The sequence below is a fragment of the Sus scrofa genome, chromosome 13, assembly GCF_054392235.1.
Source record: "Sus scrofa isolate SSC_HxYL_T2T_F1_AM1 chromosome 13, Sscrofa_HxYL_maternal_Yorkshire_Landrace_v2.0, whole genome shotgun sequence".
Taxonomy (NCBI): Eukaryota; Metazoa; Chordata; class Mammalia; order Artiodactyla; family Suidae; genus Sus; species Sus scrofa.
The window spans coordinates 83,498,975-83,519,494 of NC_139395.1; the positions used below are offsets into that span (position 1 = coordinate 83,498,975).

General features: G+C 48.0%; 1 protein-coding gene across 3 annotated transcripts in view; it reads right to left on the reverse strand.

Moving 5' to 3' along the window:
- TMEM40 (transmembrane protein 40) overlaps window positions 1-15,049 on the reverse strand; it is a 31,227-nt gene extending 16,178 nt beyond the window's left edge. For 2 of the 3 annotated variants that reach the window (XM_003132377.3, XM_084989518.1), the window contains exons 1-3: window positions 14,981-15,049; window positions 2,112-2,183; window positions 1,330-1,449 (exon numbers count right to left, since the gene is read on the reverse strand). In XM_003132377.3, the coding sequence (XP_003132425.1) occupies window positions 1,330-1,449; window positions 2,112-2,175 (184 nt within the window). In that variant the 5' untranslated portion in view covers window positions 2,176-2,183; window positions 14,981-15,049. The remainder of the gene's footprint in view (window positions 1-1,329; window positions 1,450-2,111; window positions 2,184-14,980) is intronic. The other variant, XM_013981997.3, reaches the window with a different exon arrangement.
- Between the last annotated feature and the right edge of the window lie 5,471 nt (window positions 15,050-20,520).

Sequence of the window (20,520 nt, forward strand, 5' to 3'; positions counted from 1 at the left end):
TCCTCATGGGTTGCTCTGATAATTAACTCAGTTATGACCTGCAAAGTGCTTGGAACTGTACCTAGCACATGGTAAGTGCTTAATAAATGCTAGCTGTGATGTTGCTTCTATTATAAATTCGGCCTTATATTTTGAGTTAAAAGAATGAAAGTGGAGGAATACTCTGTTTTTTGTCAGAGAATAATGTGGTGATTTGTAATTAAGACCCAAATAGAGATGCTCATCCCTCTAAACCCATTCAAGTGCATGATCCAGGGATCATATTTTGATACATGCTTTTGATTAAATCATTAAAGTGCTCAGTACTTAGGACTTGATTTGGATGAAAAATTCAAAAAGTAAAAGTTTTTGTGCAAGGATACTCATGAACATGACAAACTCGGGGGGTGGTGGAGAATATTAACAATAGCTGTTATTTTTATTTATTTATTTATTTTTATGGCAGCACCTGCAGCATCTTTTTTTTTTTTTTTTTTTTTTTATAAATCTTTTGTCTTTTTAGGGCCACATCAGCGGCATATAGAGGTTCCCAGGCTAGGGGTTGAATCAGAGCTGTAGCTACCGGCCTACACCACAGCCACAGCAACACAGGATCTGAGCTGCGTCTTCGACCTACACCACAGCTCACGGCAACGCCAGATCCTTAATTCACTGAGCAAGGCCAGGGATCGAACCTGCATCATCATGGATGCTAGTCGGGTTCATTAATCACTGAGCCATGACAGGGAACTCCTGATTTTTTTTTTTCTTTATGGAGCAGTCATTTTTAGAGCTATTACTTTGTGCTAGGTGCTAAGCCTCTGTGTGTGTAGAATGTAATCCTCACATGTATCCTATAAAATAACTTTTGTTATTATCCCCACGTTATGGATGAGGACCCCAAGGCACACAGGGTTAAGCAATGTACCCAACGACACACAGCTAGTCAGGGGCAAGGAAAGGCTATGATGCCAGGCAGCCTGCTTAAATGGACACATGCACCCCCTCTGGCTCCAGGGTCCCCCTACGAAACTTAAATGGTCCTTTACATGAGATGCAGTCACTGGAGAGGCTATTCCAGAAGCATGAAAAATAGCTGCAAAGATATGACGGAATGACATGGCAAAATGCTTAGGATAAGAGAGCAAAAAATTGTACACCAAGGACAAAATTGCCTATATGGTCAATTATAACTATCCAAGTTATGTGTACAGAGAGGCGGGCTCAGGAAGGAAATGTGGAAAAACCGACTTGGAATACCGAGATGGGAGGTTACGGGAGATTGTTATTTCCATATAGATGTTTTTCTTGAATGATATTTTGACACATGCTTTTAAATCATTGCTTTACCTGAGGAGGAGGATGAGGAGGAAGAAGAGGAGGAGGAGGAAGAGGAGGAGGAGGAGGAAGGCTTTTCTCTCTCATGTTGTTCTTGAGAGAAGAGTCCTGTGTGGAAGTCCGTCTCTCCATCTGGGAGGCACACAGGCAAGGATGAGTGTCTCCTGCCCTTCCCACCCCAGAGACCACCAGGGCCTCCACAGGCATCTACTTGGACCTGGGACCCAGGAGGGGCTGGATTCTCCGGTATACTCCTCCCTAACACCTGGGGCCAAGGGCAGGTACAGGAGACCAGGAGTCTCAGAGGCCCCAGAAGCTCTGGGAAGGCAAAGACAGACATTTCCCTGACCATGGAGCCCAGAGAGGGACTTCTAAGGCCCCCCCATCATTCCCAAGAGACTACTGGACTGTGTAAGGCAGTTGAAGTTTAAAATTCTCCGTAAATTACAGGGCAGGTGGTATCTGATCAAACCCTAAGCCTGGCCATTCCCCATCCTGCAGCCATGTGGGACCCTCCCCACTTTCTGGGGACTCTCCCTCATGCCAGTCCAAGGCCCCAGAGCCTCTTTGTGATATGGGGAGCCACTGAGGGGCCCCACCGCTAGGAGTGCTGGGGGACAGATGCGACCAAGCACAACATGTATGTGTAAAATCACTACTTATCCAGAGGCTCCAGCTGTGACTTGAGGTCACTCATGATGCCATGTGAGCTGAGCAGGGTCCTCTGTTTCACCCACTGCTGGACTCCACCTCCCATGTGACTTTGCCTAGAAGGTCAGAGAGGGCAAACTTACGATCTAGGTCTTCTGTTTCTCTGTGGACCTGACTGTGGTCTTGAGGTGATCCTGAAGTCTCCATGACTTTCCCTGGAGGAATAACAATAGTAAGAAATTAATAGTAACCTAACAGTAGTTAATATCCTTAATATATAAAGAGATTGGCAAATAAATAAGAAAAAGACAAATATCCAGTATTGAAAGGTACAGGAAGAATAATTTACAAAAAAAGAAATACATAATTAGGGAAATCTGAATAATGATCATTTTTTGACACTATTAACTCTTTTTAACTCTTTTTGAAATAGACTTTAGTTTTAAGAGCAGTTATACACTCACAGCAAAATTGAATGAAAGGCACAAAGATTGCCCATACACCTCCTGCTTCTAAACATGCATAGCTTCCCATTATCAACATTCTTTACTAGAGAATTTATTTCTTTAATTTTTATATTGAGATTATATTTATTTAAAGTATCGTTAACTTTAGAGAGAAATACTGAACTATTCAGGATGAAATTATATGCTGTCTGGGACATGCTTCAAAATAATCTTATTGTTTGAATAAGGTTGTTGGAGGGCATAGATCCAAATAGAACAAACACAAGTTAAAAACTGCTATAGCTGTATTGACAAATAAATAGTGGTTATCTCTGGGCAGTAGTATCATGGGTATTCTTTGCCCGTGTATGCACGGTAAGGTATTTAGCAGCCTCTCTACCAGAAGCAGGCAGCGCCCTCACCACAGTTGTGTGACAGTCAAAAATGTTTCCATGGAGTTCCTGCTGTGATGAAATGGGATCAGGGGTGTCTTGGGAGCACTGGGACTCAGGTTTGATCCCTGGCTCAGTGCAGTGGGTTAAGAATCCGGTGTTGCCGCAGCTGTGGCTTGGGTCATAACTGTGGCTTGGATCTGATCCCTGGCCCAGGAACTTCACCTGCCTTGAGGTGGCCAAAAACAAAGTCTCCAGACATCACCAAATGTCCCCTGTGGGTAAAAATCACCCCTACTTGAGAACCACTGGTTTAAAGAGTCTACTCCTTTTTTATCATCAAAAAGTCTACAAACAGTAAGTGCTGGAGAGGGTGTGGAGAAAAAGGAACCCTATTACACTGTTGGTGGGATTGTAAATTGGTGCCACACTGTGCAAAACAGTATGGAGATTCCTCAGAAAACTAAAAATAGAACTACCATTAGATCCAGGAATCCCACTCCTGGGCATCTACCCAGAGAAAACCATGACTCACAAAGACACATGTACTCCGATGTTCATTGCAGCACTCTTTTCAATAGCCAAGACATGGAAACAACCTAAATGTCCATCGACAGAGGAGTGGATCAAGAAGATGTGGTACATACACACGATGGAATATTACTCAGTCATTAAAAGGAATGAAATAATAGTATTTTTAGCAACATGGATGGACCTAGAAATTATCATGCTAAGTGAAGTCAGCCATACAATGAGACACCAATGTCAAATGCTTTCACTGACATGTGGAATTTGAAAAGAGGAGAATGAACTTCTTTGCAGAACAGATATTGACTCAACAGACTTTGAAAAACTTATGGTTTCCAAAGGAGACAGTTTGGGGGGGTGGGGGGATGCACTAGGGTTGTGGGAGGGAGATCCTATAAAATTGGATTGTGATGATTATTGTACAACTATAAATGTAATAAATTCATTGAGTAATAAAAAAATTTTTTTAAACTGTTTACTCTTTAAAATTTTAATTTAATTAAAAATTCTAATGAGGTATAATAATCATATAACATTAGTGTCAGGCATACAACATAATTCAGTTTTTGTATATGTTGCAAAATGATCACCACAGAAAGTCTAGTGAATATCCAGTCACTGTACATAATTACAGTTTTTTTCCCTTGTGATGAGAACTTTCAAATCTATTCTCTTAGCAACTGTCAAACACACAACACAGCATTATTAACTATAGTCACCACATTATCTCCCCATTACTTGGTGATTTTATAACTGGAGGCTTGGGCCTTTTGACCACCTTTGCCCATTTTGCCCACCTCTAACCTTTCATCTCTGTCAACCACTAATCTCTTTTCTGTATCTATGAGGTTGTTTGTTTTTAGTTGAGAAGCTACTCTCGGTCCACCCCAAGACCTTGGCAAGGCAGCATCGCTCCCCATGCCCTGGGCTGAACCGCCTGGCTGTGAATCCTGATACTTCTAGCTGTGTGATTCTGGGCAGGTCACTTCACCTCTTGTGTGCCTCAGCTTCCTCATGTGTAAAATGGGGACAATAAGAGTGCTTAGCTCATAGCACCATTGTGAAAATGGCAGCAGTTAAAACCCATAAAGCACCTAGAACAATGCTTGGCTTTGAGCAAAGGCTGAACACCTGCCAGCTGAGATGTTGATCATTATTATGATGGGGCAGTAACATGACAGCACAGGCTTTGGGGTCAGACCAACCCTGCTTCCATCACCTTTGCACGAGATGACCTTGAACAAGGCAGTCCCCTTCTCCAAACTCCAGTTCCCTCGACTGTGTCCTTCCCCAGCACTCTGGGGAAGGACAACGGCCAGTGCCCACTTGTAGGAGGGCTCAGCTTGAATTCCCTCTTCTACAGACCTCCTATTACCCTCGGACATTCAGGGTCCGGCCCTAGCCCTGCCCATCTCCTAGAACCCAGGCTCATTATCCCTTTCGAGAATAAAAATTCTCATTTCTTGGTAGAATTCACCTAAGCAGTAGGAGGTCACAAGCCGATAAGATGAACTGATATCCAGGTATGATAGACTGATGACCACATGCCTCCAGGACATGTCTATATTTTGAAAAGCACTCTTTGTGTATAGCAGGTGTCCAGCACATGTTCATTGCCTGTGATCATAGAGTCACTGGGGGAGCGAGAGCTGCTGGCTGGTGCCAAATATCCAACAGTCGGCCACGCTGGTCCCATATCTTTCCTGCTCTAGCTGTCTTGGTCATGTGGCAGCCCCTGGGCACACTCGGCATTTTCAGGTCTCCAGACTTCCATCGAGGCCATTCTTCCTTGTTGTCAAAGTTGTATCTGACTTTCCAGGCACAGCACAAATACCAGCTCCTTCATAAAGCCCTGTGCTGACTCTCTAACTAGTACCTACCCTCTTTACCCCCACTCCTTTAATCCTCCTTCTGCCACCCCCCTGGCCTCTTTCTTGCTAATAAGACTGCAATTGTGTTTCTCAAGTTTAATTAGATACTTGTTTTCACAGCCTCCCTTGTAGCTGGGGGTGGCCATTTTACCCAGTTTTGGCCAAACAGAAGTGAGCAGAAGTTGGCGGGATTCTGGCAAGAGTTTTGCTTCTCCTGACAAAAGAAGCCAATAGTGCTAGTACTACATCTTTTCTCTCCTTTCTTCCTTAAATATAAATGTGATGGCAGGAGCTACAGTGGCCATCTTGTGATGATGAGGAAAAGCCAAAGTAAATGCAGAGACACTGAGCTGGTGATTCCTTGCCAGCAGCTGCTTGCTTGCTTGTTAATTGAGAAAAATAAACCCTGTTTTGTTTAAGCCTCTATAGTCATGATTCTCAGCATTTGTAGCTGTACACCTTCCCCCCCCACGTCTACATTAATTGTGCACCTACTGTTGCTAGCACTGGGGATCTATGGTGGACAAAGTGCATCCCTGTCCTCAAGGAATTTCATGGTGGGAACCTGGGAGCCAAATCAGATCAGGGTCAGTGAGTGAAACTTCCTGAAGGAGGGAATGCTGCGAGTGAGTCTGGAAGGGCCAGAGGGAACAGTGTGCAAACGAGGCGAGGGGCCTTGGCCCACATGGGAAACGATTGGCAGGAAGCAACTCTAAGGAAAGATGAGACTGGGGGCTCCTAGAGGGTGCACCACTCTCCCAAGCCCTAGTTGGCTGTGGCTTCTTCCAGATTCTTTCTTCTCCTGGGAGGTGCCCTGTGGCACAACTCCCAGGCCACCATTCCTATTCTCCTGCAGGTCTCTGCTCAGGGACCGGCAGAGGGTCTGACACACCCAGGGTGAGTCTCCTCCAACAGATCACCAGGGTTGGGACTACAGCTGACTCATCTCTGTGTCATCCAAGCCCTGCACAGAAAGCAAAAATGATGATAGTGACGATGACAACGATGATGACAATAACAAATAAGTGTTTCCTAAGGAAAACCTGACCCCCTTGCTGTACAGTGGGAAAATAAAAAAATTATTAAAAAAAAAAACAAATAAGTGTTTCCTATCTGCCTGGCAAGGATCTGAGCACATACATGTGTTAGCTCACCCATGCCTCTGTCAAGGCTCACTGTGCTTGTACCCACTTTAGAGGTGAGAATACTGAGGCACAGAGGCTGAGAAACTTGCCCAGGGCCACGGAACTGGTAAGTGGCTGAGCAAGGATAGTTGCTCAGTCCGTGGTGATGCTGGCAGCTCTCCCCAGGCCTCTGTCATGAGCACCAGGAAAGAAGCCACTCCTAGTCATGGAGTGCTATGCACATGATGCAGACTCTTTAGCCCTGGAGGAGGCCCTGAGCAAGTATTCCCAGAGCCCAGGGAACTTCCTGGGGCAATTCTTCAGCACATTTGTCCTTCAGGAGAGGGAAATGGAATGATCATAGTGGCAGGACCAGAGGTAGCCCTGTTTCTCCTTTTAATGCCCTTGCCCCATCCCTCCTTGACCCATATTTCTGCTATGAGAAAAGATAACAAAGAATCACAAAATGTCACATGCTCAGATCAGTGTTCAGGGCAATGCTTCATAAGAAGGATGGTACCTGGAGGAGTTCCTATCATGGCGCAGTGGAAGTGAATCCGACTAGGATCCATGAGGACACAGGTTCGATCCCTGGCCTCGCTCAGTGGGTTAAGGATCTGGCATTGCCATGAGCTTCAGTGTAGGTCGCAGATGCGGCTTGAATCCTGCATTGCTATGGCTGTGGTGTAGGCTAGCAGCTATAGCTCTGATTTGACCCCTACCCTGGGAACCTCCATATGCCACAGGTATGGCCCTAAAGAAAGAGAAAAAAAAAAAAAAAAAAAAAGGCAAGAAGGACAGCACCCTAGTGGTGCGACATCAGGAGGGGCTTCTGAAAGTTTAGGTTCACAGCCCGTGACCTCCTTTGAGCCAAAATGGGCCACAGAGAGTAGAGAGAGTAGAGACAGGAACAGTGAAGAAAGAAGAAAGCAGAGAGGAAAGAACACGACATGGTCCCCATGATCTTATTTCACATATGACAGTTTTTTGGGTTTTTTTTGTCTTTTTGCCTTTTCCCGTGAAATATGTAGGTTCCCAGGCTAGGGGTTGAATCGGAGCTGTAGCCACCGGCCTACGCCAGAGCCACAGCAATGCAGGATCCGAACCATGTCTGCAACCTACACCACAGCTCACGGCAATGCCAGATCGTTAACCCACTGAGCGAGGCCAGGGATCCAACCCGCAACCCTCATGGTTCCTAGTCGGATTCATTAACCACTGCACCACGATGGGAACTTCACATATGCCAGTCTTATTTGACGCAGGAAGAAACCAAGGATCACAGAGACTACATGATTTGTCCAAGCCTTCCAGCTTACAGGTGGACTTGAATCCATCCCCTGCCCTAACAGAACCCCTGTTCCCTGGCCCTGCTTAGAGGCCCGCAGGCCCCCCTCTTTCAGGTGGCACCCACATTGGAGGCTGATTCTACAAGGAAAGGCAATGCCTGATGTTCTAGTACTTTCTTCCAAAAAGCCCAGCCCTGCTGAGCCACCAGTGATGCCAGGGCCGCTACACCCACAGGTTTTGCTAAACTGGATTTCCACTGCAGTTCAGCCCAGATTTCCTAAGCTCTTGCTATTACCAGGGCCTGTACACAGGGTGGGAGGGACAGCAGGGGACCTAAAGCCGTCACAGCCTCACAGCACTTTCCCCGCCCAGCTCACTGGATCCTCAAGTTAGCCAGGAAGAAAGCTGGGTGGGGATTAGTGTCCTATTTTACAGACGAGGAAACTGAGAAGTGGAGAGGAATCTGCATGGGGTCAGGGCAAGGGCAAGGCAGACTCCAGAGCCCTGTCCCCTGATTCAGGGGCTGCCTATCTTTCCTGGGTTCCCCCTTGGAGAAGGGGGCTGACTAGGACTGAGGCAGATTTCAACAGCTGGTCAAGGGGCGGGGGGAGTGTAAAGGTTTAGCGGAGGGGGTCGGTGGCGGTAGGCAGGGGAAGGGGTTGGGACCTTCTGAGGTTCAGGAATCATCTGGGCTCTGAAAGCAATCATCTGGTCCCCTCTCTTTCTGCAGGCAGACTGGCCTGCCTGGAGGCCAGCTCAGTTAACCAAGCCCAGGGCAGGAAATGGAATGTGGGGGTGGGTGGGACCAGGAACAGAAACAGCAGCAGGGTGGGGTGGGGGGCTAGGAGGAAGAAACACAGCCAACAGAGGTGGGGACGCTTCCTGTGTTTGCCCACCTGGCCTCAAAGCCCCTTCTGGTGATCTGGCTGAGGTGGCAAGTGAGAGGCCTTGATAATCTCCTTCAGCTTCCCACACCATCCCGAATAAGCATGCCCTCTAATATCTAGCACAGCCTGGTCAGGCAGACACAGCTCCGGCACAAGCTTAGGGGAATTCTGCAGGGCTGGCTGCCCTCCACCCAGGTTAGGCCATCAGCCTCACCCTCCCGGGAATGTGACTTGGGCCGAGAGTGACACAGGGCGTTCCATCAGCTGGCACTGGTCTGCCCTGAGACGGGGCCTAGAAGAAGCTGTCTTATTGTTTCTGCTTCTGGCCACCATGTGCTCTGCAGTCTGGTTCCTCACAAGTTCCCTCCCATATCCTCCCAAGAGAGCCCTTTTGGCAGCTGGCGGTGGTTTCTGTTACTTGCAACCAAAGCACTTTAGTGGAAACAAACCTGTGGAGAGGGTCTGAACAGCAGAGCAAAGCAGAGCTCGCTGCAGAGACGGGTCTCACGGGTTTCACTTCAGCCGCCAGGGCGAGACAGGCAGGGCCCCTAGTCCTCCCACTGCTTTCCAGAGGCCACCCTCTTGGAACTATACAAGGCGCAGTTCTGTATTAAAGGCTCTGAGAGGGCCTGTAGGAGAGAAGTCTCTTTCACCCTAGTTAATTCAATCCTTCCCCACACTATACAAGGGCACAGTCCTTTTCCCCAGAATTTGGCTCAATGTCTTGGTACAGCTTCAGGAAATGCCATCTGCTATAAGGCCTGATGTGCCTGGGGTCAGATCAGCCTTTTCATCCTGGAATCCAGGCCTGGGCACTCTTGCTGCCCACTCTAGACAGTGCCAACTTCCCAGGTCCAGAGTTTTTCCATCCCTCAAGCAGAAGAGTTGGGGAGGGGAATGAATCAGAAACGGATCCTGGGAAGCCAGGGCTATGGGACAGAACTGGTCTTGCCAGGAGCTCCAGATCCAAGATATGTGTGGGAAATCCTCTCCGTCCCCTCAGGGCAGGGGCTGGGAGGAAAGTGAGTCAGTAATTGCAACACTGAGGCCCTGGTTCTGCCACCTTGGCACAGAGCTTCCTCCTCTAGGTGCTTCTTCTCATCTACGAGACGGAATAATGTCACTCACTGAGGGATCTGGCTGTGGAGGGGACAGTACATAGTAATATGATGGTGCTCTCTGCCTGCATCCTATACGGGGAGTATCCTGGTTGAGTCACTCCAGCAGTGGGGTCTGATAGGGCCCACTCCAAATTGTGCTGTGTCACTTGACTTCCTGGCTCTGTGACTTTGGTCAAGGCACATAACCACTCTGAGCCTCATTTTCCCCATCTGTAAAATAGCAATCATGTCACTGTCTTGCAGTGTCGCTCTGTGGACTGAATTAAAACGGACTTGTATTCTGAGCTCCCTGGGATCAGGGATCCCATTTTTCTACCAGATTCTTGCCCCTGGCTTAGAGAAAGTGCTTCAAAAAAGAAGCCATAACGTGCTAGATATAAGAGCTTAGAGAAATAACATCAGGCTGGAAGTGTCTTAGCTCTGTCCCCTTCCCTTTATAAGATCCTCCACTTGCTCACACCCCTTTCCCTCTTCAGCTGGCTCCCCCTGCCTGCCCCAGCCCCACCTTCCCCACGCCACCCCCAGCTCCCCAGTTTTGGGCCTTTCTCCCTTGAATTCTGCAGAGTTACCTCCAGAAGATCAAAGGTGAGGCCCAGGAAGAGAAAGCGGCTTCCCACAGGCCACATAGTGAGGGATAAGAACTCAGATCTGAGGCTGAAGTTCAAGCGTGAGGGGAACCTCACAGCAAAAAGAAGGAAGATGCCATCGTTTTCATCTCCTTGGCCACTTGTTCCAAGTCCAACCAAGCAGTTTATTTTATTTTATTTTTCTGTCTTTATAGGGCCACACCCACAGCATATGGAAGTTCCCAGGCTAGGGGTCAAATCAGAGGTGAAGCTGCCAGCCACAGCCACAGCCACATCAACCCAGATCTGAGCCACATCTGTGACCTACATCATCGCAGCTCATGGCAACACCAGACCCTTAACCCCCTGAGCAAGGGCAGGGATCAAACCCACATCCTCATGGTTGCTAGTTCCATTTGTAACCGCTGAGCCACAACGTGAACTCCTATTCAAGCTGTTTAATGGTGGGGTGACAAGCCAAACTGCCCAGATATCTGCCAACAAGTGGGATGAAACTTTCACGAATCTGGATGAACCCTGTGGCCACAGCACACCCAAGGATGCAGCCAGGGCCTGGAGTTGCCCCTGAGGAGAGGGATGGTAGTGGGTCAAAGGGACAAAATCAAATCTATGCATAAAGAGGATGTGTGCCTAGCTTGGAGGCTGTGCATAGAGAAAGACCTAGGATTTTTGAACCACACTCTGTAAGATAAGTAAACATGAGCAGGAGCATCTAACCTGGCATTGAGCACGTCGTAGGTGCATAACCTACACCTATTTAAAGTGCAATATTAGGAGTTCCCGTTGTGGCTCAGTGGTTAACGAATCCAACTAGGAATCACGAGGTTGTGGGTTCAATCCCTGGCCTAGCTCAGTGGGTTAAGGATCCGGTGTTGCCGTGAGCTGTGGTAAACAACTCAGATCCCGCGTTGCTCTGGCTGTGGTGTAGGCTGGCAGCTACAGCTCCAATTGGACCCCTAGCCTGGGAACCTTCATATGCCGCAGGTACAGCCCTAGAAAAGACAAAAAGACAAAAAGAAAAAAAAAAAGAAAAAGAAAAAAGAAAGAAAGAAAAGAAAAAGGAAAAAGTGCGCTATGAGCCAATAGGTGATAGAGCAACAAAGCAGAGCTAACACAGCCTTAGGTCATGTTAAGAGAAGCACAAAGCCCACAGTGAGGAATGTGACCTATATCCACCATCACCTATCCTGGGCTCAATCCGGAGTCCTGAGCAGAAGAGAGTCTGGACAAACTGAGATAATCCAGAGGATGTGGGGGAAATTGAGATCATACCCCAAGAAGAGACCTGGTCACTGTTTCCAAGTCTCTGGGTCCTCCAGGACCAGGGGACCAGGTGGGTTAGGGAGCCCAGAGGGAGGGGTCAGGACCAGCTCAATAGATAAAAGAATTTTCTAAAAATGACAGCTGCCTTCTGGGAGGGAGGGTGGAGGGGGTCATGAATACCCCGCCATGAGAGGTGGCAAGCTTCGTTGTGGCAGAGGTCGGCTTAGATGTCCTTAGCTTGGAACCTATCAGTCTCTCAAACAATAATCTCCCAGGTACCGGAGGAAAATATTAGTTCACCTCTTTCTACTTAACTTTTAGCTAAGTTAACAGCATATAATTCAACCTTGATGTGTACCCTTGGCCATGTGTCAGGCACCCAATGCCCGTCCACGAAGTGGGGTCCCCAGAGACCAATGGGGAGCCCACAATGCAGACAGGTGTTCTGTGGCCACGTACTCCATCCCTCTACATTCAGCCTGTTGCTGTAAGTTGTGGTGTCCTGGTGGCAGGTTAGATGGATTTGAGGATCAAACAATATAGCTTTAACTGAAGCAGCTCCTGTAGTGTGAACAAGTGGCTACAAAGAGCCCTTGCCAAGAAACCGCGGATGGAGATAATACTAATCGAGAATGTGCAAGCCAGTGACAGGAAAACTGTGGGACATTGCTCCTAGTCAAGTCCTAAAATAGCTACCCTAACACTGACAACAGTAATGAATGGGATCTCACATATATGCTATTGCTGGTGAAATAATAAGAAGAAAACTTCTTGAAAGGTGGGTGAAGAAATTCACTCCTAATATCTATTGGGCATTGAGACATTAACCCATGGTCACAGTATACAAGACATGTATATAATTTCAAAACCTATATATATCCATATATGTGTTACATATACATAAATCATATATATAGCATATGTTATATATACATAACATATATAAAATATATAATACATATAACATATAACATACAAATATATGTTACATCTAAGTCCATATATATGTTATATATCAAACATATAAAAATATATAACATATAAATATATATGTTATATCTAAGCCCATATGTATGTGATATATATCCCCAACATATACATGTGTATGCTGGGGATGCATAAACACTTTTCTTGAGAAGATTGCATCATCGAAGGCTGCTTTGGATCCCCAGACCCAGCCAGACACTAGGGAATGCTACTCCCTGCTTAAGTTTGGGGGTCTAATCAGATTTGTTTCAGATTTAGGGACAAAGAAAAACTAGGAGGGGAGTGTGCTCCCGAATAAACTTTTTTGAGCCTACCCCTCCATGTTTGAAGAATAATGGGAAGAAACCAAAGACTCTGAAAAGGTTTTCCCTGACTCTGACTCTCCAAGGTGGGTGTCTTGTTAAACAGCCAGAGCCAGTTTGGGCCCCTCTTTCTCATCCTCTCATCTTCGTTTCTCTCAGTTTCTCTGTCTTTCTAGCTTCTCTCTCTTTTCCATCTTTTCCCGCGGCCTCTCACATTCTCCCTCTCTCTCACTCTCACACACATACACACACACTCGGCAACAGTAAAAACCAGAAAGGAGGCACCCAGTGCAAGATAAAGAGCTTGTTGGCTCTTGACTGTCAGTCAGACCTGGACTGAGTTCCCATTCTCCCTATCACTGTGAGACCCTGCAAGTCCCATCCTTTCTTGGAGCCTCAGAATGCCCCACCCCTGGAATGGCCATGCCTACAACTCAATAGCATAGCAAATAACCCAGTTTTTAAATGGCCAAAGGATTTCAATGGACAGTTCTCTGAAGAAGATGTACAAGTGGTCACCAGCATGTGGATGGAGGCTCAGCCTCCTCAGTTATGAAAATGTAAATCAAAACCACAGTGAGATATCCCATCACACACCCCAGGATGGCTAAAATAAAAAAAATACAGGTAACAACAAGTTCTGGAGAGGATGTGGAAAATATAGAGACCAAACGTATTGGGGGTGGGAAATTAAAATGGAGCAGCTGCTCTGGAGAACAGTCAGCATTCCTCACAGTGTTAAACATGGATTCACCACAAGACCCAGCAAGTCCTCGGGATTACAGCCAAGAGACTTGACAACCTACAGCCACACAAAGCCTTGTGCATGAATGTTCACACAGCATTATTCATAATAGCCAAAAAGTGGAAACAACCCAAATGTCCATCAACTGATGAATGGATAAACAAGATGCGATAGAATCATACAATATTGTTCAGCCCTAAAGAGGAAGGAAGTGCTGACAAATGCTAAAACATGCATAGACCTTGACAACATTATGCTAAGTGAAAGAAGCCAGTCAGAAGTGATTCCCCTATTGTATGATTCCATTTACATGAAACGTCCAGAATAAGCAGATCCATAGAGACAGAAAGTGGATTAGCGGTCACTAGGGGGAAGGGGAAGTGGGGAGTGACGGCTAAAGGGTACAGGGTTTATTGGCGGGGGATAAAACGTTCTGAATCAGATAGTGGTAATGGTTGCACAACTTGGTGAATATACCAAAAACCACTGACTTGTATACTTTAAAGGGTGAATTTCATGGCATGCGAATGGCATCTCAGTAAAGTCACTTTCTTGAAAAAAGAGAACTTCCCCCTACAAAAGTGAAATAAGACTTCTGTCAGGGCGATGCCCAGCAGGGTCCCTGGTTCTGGTGTGTGGCCAGCGTGTGGATGTCTGAGAAGTGGCCTGGTGAGGATTTCAAGACACAAGGACCCAAGCGTTTTAGAGGCTGCCCCAGCCTGAGTTCTGGGAATCCCAGAGACAGGAGGGGGGTTCCCTTTTTACAGATCTCCTTGGTTTGGACTCAGACAGGAAAAACACACACTCCTGATGACTTTTCTGTCAGTTTCTAAATGAAGCATTAAAATAAAAAGCACAAGGCCATCATCTTCCAAAATGGGTTGACTTCTGGCCTTCAGCAGCCTCTGAGGAGAGGAGTCAGGATGCTCTGAACAGAGGTGGCTCACCTGGACTGGGGATGACGGGGCTGGGGGGCCGGGGGTCTGGGGGCTCCCAGCAACACTGTCCTCCCCAGCTCTCTGTTCAGCACTTTCCCCCCAAAGATGCCCCCTGAGGCTTCTGGGGGGCCAGGAGGGCAGCTGCTTCCACTCGCTGCAGGTCCCACAGTGGGGGGCGAGCGGGTGTGGGAGAAGCCTTCCGAGATCTAGTCAGGACCCTTCACCTCACGAATGGGGAAGCTGAGTTCATAGGGTTTCCTGAAGGTCCCACGGCAAGTTAGTGACAGAATCGGACGGGGTCACCTGCTGTGGCCTGGCTTGGGCTGACTGGAGCCTCACAGCAACTCAGGCTCGTCATCCTCCCCCGACTTTTCAGAGCTGGAGACCAACGTTCTCACCCAGCAGGCAGCCGGAGCCGGGACTCAGGTCCACCGGGAACCAAAAGACAGGCCTGTTGAAGAGTCTGTTTCTTCCCTACTTCTCTTAAACTTTAACCCCCACCCCACTCCGCACACGCACCGTGTCCCTTACCTGTGTTCCCAAGGCCCGTGTGAGCTGGAGGACTGTGCGTGTGTGCGTGTGTGTGTGTGTGTGGACTGTGCTGTGCCGCGGGCAGGGGAAGGGGGTGGAGAGGCGGGGCCGCCGTGATAGGCAGGGGCGGGGCGTGACGTAGCCCTGGGCCCCACGCTCCCCGGGGGCTCACCCGGGCGGCATTCCTTCCTGGATGCTATGGGCCCCAGGCCTTCCTGCCTGACTTGATCTTCCCCAGACATGCCAAGAGCAGCAAATGGGGCAGCTGCACCCCGGGGAGTGATGTGGGGGTGGTGGCATCTGTGTCCTGCTGTGGGCAGGGAGGTGGTGGGCATGTCCCAGGTTCTCTCCACTCCTGTGGGTGAGGCTGACTCAGGGCCCAGCCATGTGGGCCAACCTGATGCTCCCTGCCGTGGGTGAGGTTGGGGAGGTGGCAGAAGAGGTGGCTCTGGGGCTCAGGGTTGTGCTGGGAGACTCCTGTGGATGGGTCTGGCAGTGCCTTTCCGGGTAAGGAAACTGGGCAAAGGCTAAAACATCCACTGCCTTGTGAATCCCAAGGGGATAGGGACTGAACTCTCAAAGCTGAGGCCAGGGGTCACCCACCCAGCCTGCCTCTGTCTCTCACTCACCTCTCAAACACTCTGGAAGCAGGATAGTCAACAAGTCAACAGTGCCCTGGGGAGCATCCTAAGGGAGAGAGGCCATGACAGCCCCCATTAGGGCAAGGTGCAGGGTGCTAAGGGCTTCCCAGAGGGCTTCCTGGAAGAGGAATCATCCCTGACTCTTTGCTCTCTCATATTCTGTTTCTGACCTATGTGGAAAAACTTGCTGGTCCCACCTTCAACATATCCTGAATCCAGCCCCCTCTCTCCATCTCCATGGCAACCAACCTTGTCTGGCTACCATATCACTAGTCTCTATGTTCCTGTTAACGACCCTGTCTGTTCTTATCATGGCAACTAGAGCCATCTGATTAAAACCCAAGTCAGCTCATATCCTACCTTCACTCAGCATCCTCCCAGAGCTCCCACCTCACTCAGGACAAAATTCACATTCTTACACAGCCCTACATGATGTGCCACCCACTCCTTGCTCTCTCTGACCTTAATTCCTACAAATTTCTCTCACTCTGCCCTAGGCACGCTGGAATATACCCCAAACACTCCTTCCTCAGGGCCTTTGCGCTGCCTGTTCCCTCTGCATAGCATGCTTTTCTCCAGACAGTCGCCTGGCTCCTTCCCTTACTTCTTCAGGTCTTTACTCAAATGTCACCTCCTCCAAGAGGCCTTCCTTGACCACCCTATACCCATCAGTAACCACCAGCACTACCTTTGCCTCAAAGACTGCTTTACTGCTCACCACCTGACACCCTGTATACTTTCTTATTAGGCATATTTCCTTCTTATGTATTTGTTTGCTCCAGGATCTGGGACAGTGTCTGACACATCGTAAGTGCTCAACAAATTTTGTTGAATGAATGAGTGACCTGAAAGGGTGTCCCAAAAAGCATTCCAAGGGCATTCCAGGCAGAAGGAAACAAGTGTGCAAAGGTTTGGAGTAAGAGGCACTACTGTGTTGAGGGTCTGTGAATAATTCAGTACAGTGGGAGAGTGGGGGGCTGGCAGATCGGAGGAGGGGAGAAGGGAAAGCCAGAGAGGCCTCAGGAGCCAGATCAAGGAGGCCAGACATGATCCTGAGAGTGATGGGAACATGATCAAATCTACATTTCAGACAATGATTTGGCTGCCGAATTGTGGACTGAGGGGAAGATGTGAGGGGCAGGGTCCTGGTGAGCATGAGACACAGCAGAAATGAGGATAAGGGACAGGGTCACAGCACTGGCCCAAACAGTAGCCACCAGTCACAAGTGGTTATGGAGCCCTGGAAATGTGGCTGATCAGAATTGAGATGTACTGTCAAGGTAAAGTGAACACTGATTGCCAAGTCTTGGTGTGAAAACAAAAGAATACACAATAGCTCCTTAATAATTTTTGTATTGATCACTTGTTAAAAATATATATTTTGGTTAAATCAAGTATATATATATATATAGTCTTTTTAGGACCGCCACCCACGGCATATGAAAGTTCCCAGGCTAGGGATCGAATTGGAGTTGCAGCTGCCAGCCTACACCACAGCCACAGCAATGTGGGATCTGAGCCATGTCTGCAACCTACACCACAGCTCACTGCAACATCAGAGTCTCAACCCACTGAGTGGGGCCAGGGATTGAACCCACATCTCATGGATTCTAGTCAGATTCTTAACCCACTGTGCCATGATGGTAATTCCTCTTATGACTATTACTAATGATGCTGTTGGAAATTTTTTTCTTGCTGTGCTCGTGGCACATGGAAGTTTCTGGGTCAGGGATCTAACCTACTCCATAATAGCACCTGAGCCACAGCAGTGATGATGCTGGACCTTAAGCTGCTGAGACAGCAGGGAACGCTGGAAAAATTTTTAAATTTTGTACGTAGAATTCACAATACATTTCTATGGAACATCACTGATTGACTTAGAGGGTAGAATGGACAGAGCTTAGTGGCTGTGGACCGTGTAGGTGAGGGAGACCATAGATCTAATTACAAGTCCCTCCTCCCCTCCAAGTGCTCCTCTCTGATAAGATCCTGTAGTCCAGAGGCAGAAAGAATGAGCCACAGGGGAGAGCTGAAAGAGTTCATTTTCATCTCAACGCAAGCACACGCACAAAATTCATATCTTTTTTTTTTTTTCATCTTTTTAGGGCTGCACCTGCGGCATATGGAGGGAGGTTCTCAGGCTAGGGGTTGAATCAGAGTTGTGGCCACCAGCCTATACCATAGCCACAGCAATGCCAGATCTGAGCCTCGTCTGTGACCTACACCACAGCTCAAGGCAACGCTGGATCCTTAACCCACTGAGCAAGGCCAGGTATTGAACCTGTGTCCCTGGTTCAACCTGAATACCAGTCAGATTCATTTCCACTGAGCTATGATGGGAACTCCACAAAATTCATATCTTCATAGTAAAAAATACTTAGAAATGAAAGAGGGTGACAGGAGAGGCAATGAGGCAATGAGTCCTCTGTCCCTGGAGGTATGTAAGAAGAAACTTGAGGACCACTAAGTTTCCCACCTTAAGCAAGGGAAAGGACATTGAACTAATTATTCTCAAAATGTGGTGCTAGGACCAGCAGCATCAGCATCACCTGGAAACCTTTTGGAAATTCACACTCGCAGGTCCCATCCTAGTCCTAATGAATCATTAACTCTGGAGGTGGGAACTATAATTTGTATTTTAACACCCACGCCCACCTCCCTGGTGGCTCTGATGCTTGCTCACATTTAAGAACCACTCAACTAGGAGTTCCCGTCATAGCTCAGCAGAAACGAATCTGACTAGTATCCATTCGGATGAAGGTTTGATCCCTGGCCTCGATTAGTGGGTTAAGGATCTGGCATTGCTATGGCTGTGGCGTAGGCCAGCAGCTGTAGCTCCAGTTTGACCCCTAGCCTGGGGAACCTCCATATGCCAACGGTGTGGCCCTAAAAAGACAAAAAACAAAAACAAAAAAACTGAACTAAGTAATACTTCCTACCATTTAAAGGTTTCAATGACTGAACATAGTAGGTGCCATAAGATGCGGTCACAACCTTGTGTTTGAAACCTTCTAGTCCCAGATGAGGGTACTTCCCCTCTGGCAAATAAGAGATTACCTCCTGCAGCACCTGGTTGTATGTGAACCTGGCACAGGGCGGAGGCACAACCTCAGGGCATTTCTTATCTCTCTGGCTGATCTCCAAGGCCAGAACAGAGCTGCCAGAAGCATAAGAGAGGCCCCAGCTCAGCTCCATCCCGAGGTGATATCTCTGACCTTTGTGTGTATGTGTGTGTGTGTGTTTGGGGGGGGGTGATTCATGGGGCAACTTCCCAGCATCCTGTGGGCACCGTGACAGCACCAGGGAGCCAGCTCAGCAGCTGAGCGTGGCATCCGGCTTCCCTACATTCCAGAACTGACAGCCAGGCCCCCCTGACTCAGCAGGCACATGAACTCTGGGACAACAGTTAGACAGCTTGGCCTCAGTCTCCAGATCCATAAAAATGGGGCGACAGCCATCCCAGTCTGCAGTGAGATTATTTGTATGAAGCGCTCGGGCACTGCCTGGACAGAGTTAGCCCTCTCTAGGCCTTGGCACTCTTGTGATGAGGTCTTAGGGCCCCTCAGGCTGATGGGAGCTCCCCAGTGAACTCCAAGGTCTGAGAATGATGCTCTGTGGGTGTAGGGAGCAAAGAATGCACACCTACTATGAGCACCCTGCAGCCTGGTTCTTGACATGAATCTTTACTTACAAATGAATGCCTGTGAGGGCAAGGCCTGTGTTAATCATCTTAAAACATTTATTAAATGAACACTATTTTTTTTTTTTTTGTCTTTTTGCCTTTTCTTGGGCTGCTCCCATGGCATATGGAGGTTCCCAGACTAGGGGTCGAGTTGGAGCTGTAGCCGCCGGCCTACACCACAGCCTGAGCAACACGGGATCCGAGCCTTGTTTGCGACCTACACCATAGCTCACGGCAACGCCAGATCCTTAACCCACTGAGCAAAGAGAGGCCAGGGATCGAACCCGCAACCTCATGGTTCCTAGTCAAATTCGTTAACCACTGCGCCACGACGAGAACTCCCTAAATGAACACTCTAAACCAGGGACTATTGTCCCCATTTCATGGATGGGAAAAGTGAGAATCAGAAGGATAAACAATAACCGGATCACGTAACTGGAGAGTGGCTAATTCACGACTTGAACCCAGGTTTCCCTGACTTCAAAGTCAGACCTCTAGAGCTTCCTTGTGGGTTAAGTATCTGGCGCTGTCACTACAGTGGATTAGGTGGTTACTGTGGCATGGGTTCAATCCTTGATCCAGGAACCTCCGCATCCACAGGTGTGGGAAAAAAAAAAGGTAAGACTTTTTTCACTCCTCCTTGGAGAAACTCCAACCTAGCCTGTATGTATGTAGAAGACCCTGTATGTCCTTTAAATCCATGTTTGAAGAGGTAGCCTTTGGCCTAGGTTGGAATGTTAGCAACTCCATATTATTTGAGAAACAGTGGCTGCATTTGATGCAATTTGAAATTGAGTTTAAAATATCCCTAAATCTAGATTAATCTTGACTTACCCTGGGCCTCCAGGCCTCAGTTGTTTCAGCTATAAAATGGGCCTAATGAAAACCTCCATAGCTGAAGGCAGAAGTTGGCCCTGGCCATCCTGAGAGCCTCCTGACTCTCAGATGTCAGTGTCCTGATGCCTCCCCTAAAGAACAAGGACTGGAGTTCCCGTTGTGGCTCAGCGGTAACAAACCCAACTAGAATCCATGGATATGAAATTTTGATCCCTGGCCTCGCTCAGTGGGTTTAAGGATCGGGCATTGCTGTGAGCTGAGGTGTAGGTTGCAGACCCGGCTCGGATCTGGCATTGCTGCGGCTGTGGCATAGGCCGACAGCTGTAGCTCCGATTAGACGCCTAGCCTGGGAACTTTCATATGCTACAGGTGTGGCCCTA